This window comes from Monoraphidium neglectum, assembly GCF_000611645.1.
Source record: "Monoraphidium neglectum strain SAG 48.87 unplaced genomic scaffold scaffold04199, whole genome shotgun sequence".
NCBI classification, from domain to species: Eukaryota; Viridiplantae; Chlorophyta; class Chlorophyceae; order Sphaeropleales; family Selenastraceae; genus Monoraphidium; species Monoraphidium neglectum.
This window is the reverse complement of record NW_014009430.1, coordinates 21-4,884: the sequence shown is the minus strand read 5'-3', so window position 1 is coordinate 4,884 and position 4,864 is coordinate 21. Positions and strand designations below refer to the sequence as shown.

The 4,864-nt window shown below is 65.4% G+C and overlaps 2 protein-coding genes across 2 annotated transcripts; both read right to left on the bottom strand.

The window, feature by feature from the left end:
* Positions 1 to 461: 461 nt before the first annotated feature.
* MNEG_14015 (gamma-glutamyl hydrolase) lies at positions 462 to 3,320 on the bottom strand (the record flags this gene model as incomplete). Its single annotated transcript, XM_014037514.1, has 10 exons — positions 462 to 480; positions 544 to 635; positions 932 to 1,047; positions 1,349 to 1,416; positions 1,776 to 1,873; positions 2,087 to 2,155; positions 2,365 to 2,470; positions 2,661 to 2,722; positions 2,964 to 3,026; positions 3,255 to 3,320. 10 exons carry the CDS (start codon positions 3,318 to 3,320, stop codon positions 462 to 464), a joined length of 759 nt encoding a protein of 252 aa, XP_013892968.1.
* Positions 3,321 to 4,288: 968 nt separating this feature from the next.
* On the bottom strand, positions 4,289 to 4,654 carry MNEG_14014 (hypothetical protein; the record flags this gene model as incomplete). The annotated part of the gene is made up of 1 exon (XM_014037513.1): positions 4,289 to 4,654. One exon carries the CDS (start codon positions 4,652 to 4,654, stop codon positions 4,289 to 4,291), a length of 366 nt encoding a protein of 121 aa, XP_013892967.1.
* Positions 4,655 to 4,864: the final 210 nt, after the last annotated feature.

Genomic DNA, 4,864 nt, shown 5'->3' with positions numbered 1-4,864 from the left:
GGGGAGTTCAGGGGGGGTCCGGGCGCAGATGACAGAGTCAGGCAACGGGGTGGACGTGTGTGTGTGTGTGCGTGCGTACGTGTGTGTGTGAGGGTGTGTGTGAGAGAGAGAGTGTGTGCGTGCGTGTGAGGGTGTGTGTGTGTGTGCGTGTGTGAGCAGCTGAGCCCCGTGACGTCGGCAGCTGCCCTCACCGGCGCATGGCGGTTGTTGCGCGCCTCCCGCACGAAAAAGTTGGCCACCTCCTGCCCCATCACCACCGCCTCTGGGCTGTGGGGGATGCTGAGCGACCGCGCCCACTCTGCAGACGGGGCAGGCAAAGGCAGGGGGAGGGGGAGGCCAGCACGAGAGAGAGAGAGAGACTGAGCACGAGGGGCCTTTCTTGGGAATGGGGCCGCCGCGTTTGCGGGGGCAGGGGCGGCCGCTGCGCGTGGGGACGCGGCGCCGGCAGCAGGCAGCAGGCGTCAGCCCAGCGACAAGGTGCTGCGTGAGATGGATGGTGCATGTGGCGAACACACACACACACAAACACACACACACACACACATACCCACACACACAAAAGGGGGCCGGGCTGCGGCCGCGAACTCACCATACTGGTTCTTCTCAGGGTGCCACTGCGTCGCGGTGATGGGGTACTGCGGGCGGGAAGGTGCCGGGAGGGTTCGGGAGCATGTGAGGGATGAAGATGATGGGCGGCGGCAGGATTTGGCAGAACACAGGGCGCCCTACGGTCAGCCACCGGCGCCTCGGCACAGCCTCCCCTATCGCAGCCAGCCGCTCTCGAGCCCTGGCTCTTCCTTGCACGCCCCACGCCGGGGGGCGTCGCGGCTGCCGGACAGTCCGCCGGCGCCGCCTTGAGGGGGCAGGGGCGCCAGGGTCTAGCCCTAGGGGTTAAGGGCTTGAGGTTTGGGGGGTTTAAGCCCTCGCCCACCTTCCGGGCCTCCATGGTTGAGATGTAGGGCAGCCCCTTGCGGTCCAGGGAGAGGGAGAGCACCTTGAAAAAGTCCTTGAGCTTGGGGTTCTCCTCGTATGACGTCATCAGGACGCCTGAGGCACGAGATGGCGCGCGCGCGTGTGTGTGGGCACGTTTGCATGCGTGTGAGTTTGTGTGTGTGAGTCTCGGCATGTGTGTGTGTGTATGTGTGTGTGCACGTGTGCGTGCGCACACGCGCACGTGCGTGCATGCGTGGGTAAGTATGTGTGTGTGTACGTGCGTGTGTGCCGACATGTGTGTGTGCCGAGAAGCGTGAGTAGATGACGCGAGCTAGGCCCTGGCTCTGCCTGACAGGCGCGTCAGCTGCATCGCAGTGCCGGCCGCCCAGTGCCGCCCTCCCAGCACCCTGCTCACCGTGCATGTGGTTCTCCATGGCAATGGCCTGGTTCTGCAGGTTGCGCACCACGACTGGGGGCAGGGAGCTGCCAGTGTGTGTGTGTGTGTGTGTGTGTATGGGGGGGGTGTTGACAGGGGTGAGCAGAGCGGGGCAAATTGTGGTCGCAACGGCGCGGTGTGATTACAAAATCAAAATCAACTAATAAGGGGCGCACTACAGGGACTTGAGCATGTGCATACGTACGCAGCCAGGCACATATGTCAGCACAGGCTCGAGCTCTGGCGCACGCACGCGCGCACACACACACACACGTACACACACATACATACACATACACACACATACAAACACGAACACACACACACACACACACATCTGCAGACACACAGAACCTCAAAACGCGTAGCATACAATATGATGCCGCGTAGTGAGGCCCAGCCCCACCTGAAGAAATGGCTGTCCTCTGCGACATCAGTGTAGAGCAGGGGTGCGGCCGCATCCTCCGCATCCATGTCCGCCAGCAGACTGTAGTTGCCGCTCACCTGGGGCACAGCCGCAGCGGTTTGTTCAGTTGTTTGGGTGACATTCAGTATTTGAGTGCTGGGTCTGGTTGCTGATGTATTTTGTGTCAGCAGGGCTGTCGCATCTCGATTAGTGGCGGGTGTCGGCCCGGCAAACGAGCGCAAGGCAGCCGAGCGCGCCGGCCGCTGTGCATTGGGAAATGGGGGAGGGGAGCGTCACTGATCGTGACGCACAATGATGGAGAGTGTCTCCATCCCGAGGCAGGTGCCGTGCACCGGGAAGTAATCGCCTGCATCGTTGGCCTGGTGTTCGAGGGCGGGAGAGGCAGCAAGAGGCGGCGAGGTGCGACGGGTGAGGGGGGGGGAGCGGACGCTACGCAGACAGTGGAGTGGAGGCGCCGGCGCGGGCCGCGGCCGCGTCGGCCGCGCGCCGACGAGCGTCCGCGCGGCCGGCGGCGTGGTCGAGGAGGGCCCGGCGCGGTCCGGAGGGCGGGCGGCCCCGGGCGCCCCACCTTGATGGCCAAGCCAACCAGCTGGGCGGCCGTGTCATAGAAGAGGTGCCCCGGCTTGAGCCTGGCGCCGCCGCCGGGCAGCAGCAGCCCGTTGATTGCGGCAAACCTGTCGGGGGGGTGTGATGAGGGGGGTGGGCGGCGGGCCGGGCGCGTCGGGGCCCTGCACTGCTTGGCTGTCGCGGGCTGCAATTTGAATCGGCAACCGACCCCTTGGGTTTAGAAGGATGCTGCAAGGGGGTGCATCTCGGGATATGCAAGGGGGGGTCTTAAGTGCCACTATGACGGCTGGCGCTCACTTGCGCCTGATGTCCTCCTGTGTGTCGTCATAGAAGATGGGGATGACGCGCGCTCCAGCGGCCTGCGCGGCACGAGGCGAGAGGCGTCCGCGGCGCCGGGCTTGGCACGAGAGCTGGAGCCGGGCGGGAGCGCGGCGGTCTGCTACTACGCGGCCCCCGCCAGCTGGTGCGGGCAACGCTCGTAGGGGGTGCCTTTGGGCCGGACGGGGCTTCAGCAGTTCTAGCTGCCGTGCAGCAGCAGCAGCAGCTGCAGCAGCAGCAGCAGCAGCTGCAGCAGCAGCAGCAGCAGCAGAATCCACCCACCTCAACCCACTTAATGTAGCTGGCGGCAATGTACGAGTCACCATCAGGGGCCGGCGCACCAGGCTGCGCAGCGCCAGGGTTGTGATGCGACCCAGGGGGAGGGGTGGGCTAGCGGGCAGTGCTATCTGCTGGCTTCCCAACCTCTGATTGACTACTGTTTCATGATGATAAGCAGCCACACACCACAAAATTCACAATGCGCCTGAAACAATTTGCGGCAGCTGCAATTCCCGGCGGCTTCCAACGAGCAGCAGCCGCTGACGCAGCAGGGTGAGGTGAGCGCCCACGCACCTGAGAGAGGATCCCAATAATGGGGCGCTCATTCACTGAGTTTGACAGCGCCTTCTTCGTTTGCATGAGAGGGTCAGGAAGCCTGCAGGCGAGGCAGACGAGTGAGCACACCAGGATGGAGCGAGGTGTGCAGTCCCAGTGGCTTGCCCTGGCTAGCCAAGGCCCAGTGGACCTCTAAAACATTCACCTGGATGCTCTGCATGCCATAATCAGCGCGGAGACGGCCAGAAATGGCAGCATCCCCGAGCGTGCCATCCTGAGAGATCGGTGAGGTGTCCGGTATGGCCGCCTCCGCAGGTAAATTAATACAGCGAGCCCACTGAAAATTAGTTGGAATCCAATTGAGCTGGAAGAGTAAGCGCCAGCGGTTCTATTCGTGGGCAGGACACACGCAGCCAGAGGTGTCGGCCTGGTGGACCGCAAGAGGAAACAGGCCATCACTCCCCCACCACACCCCATGTGCCATTTGATGAACTGACAAAGCATCTCGCACACGCCGCCGTCGCCCCCGATGTTTGACTAGACCCGTGCGCCGCTCATGCATGCGCTCCCGCCCTCCCAGTCGATTGCGGGCGCACATCCCCCCACTTGGCCAGCCGTCAAGGCCACCCGAGCACGCGCAATCCAATCCCATCTTGATTTGCGCTGTGCGGCCCGTGAAGCCGCACTTGACCTGGGCTAGCAGCCCAAAGTGGCCCGCCCAGACAAGCCCCAGCGCTGTTCGCTCCTTCCTAGGGGTGAAAACCCTGCCGCGTCAACGCACAGCCGCCTCCGGTGCGTCACTAATAACTTTGTGCATGCTTTACAAAGGGTGGGACGTGGCTGCTCTGGAATCCAGAGGGGGAGTGAACGTATGAGTGAAAAATCAAGTAGGGAGGGACAGGCTGGTGTTTGGTGATCGCTGGGCGCCAAAGACATGTGGACAAGGTCGTCGGTCGCAGCACCCGGCACGCGACTGAGGAACCCCAGCAGCCCGGGTGCGCAGCAGGCGCCAGCCACCCAAGGACAGCGGCGGCGCGCTGCGCGCTGCGCCGCTACTGCGCCGCCGCCGGCTGCCGCCGCCACGACGCCTTGCCGAACGGCGCCGCCGCGCCGCCGGCGGCGCCCTGGCCCGCCGCGCCGCCCAAGCCCACGCCGGCCGCGGAGCTCTTGGGGGCGACGTGGATCACCTCATCCAGCAGCCGCGACCCCGACAGATCCAGCGCCGCCCGCACCGCGTCTTGCGACTGGAACTCCACGAAAGCCATGCGGCGCGCGGGCTTGACGGTCACCCGCTTCACAGGGCCGCAGCTGGCAAAGTGCGCGGTCACGACCATGCTGGGCGCGCGCGGGTCCACGTTTGTCACCAGGACAGACCGGCCGTCCGCCTCCCGCTTGGCCGCGAGCTCCTCCGGCGACATCCCCACCCGCGCCGCGCCCGCCGCGGCGCCGCGCAAGCCAAGGCCGCCGGCGGCGGCGCCGCCGCCGGCAGCCTTGAGGCGCTTAACCTCTTCGCTGGCCGCCGCCAGGCGCCGCTTGAGCGCGATCAGCTCGTCATCGCCCGCCGCCGCCGCGGGCGCCGCCTTCTTGGCGGCGGCGGCCGGCTTCGCGCCCGCCGGCCGCGCGGCCGC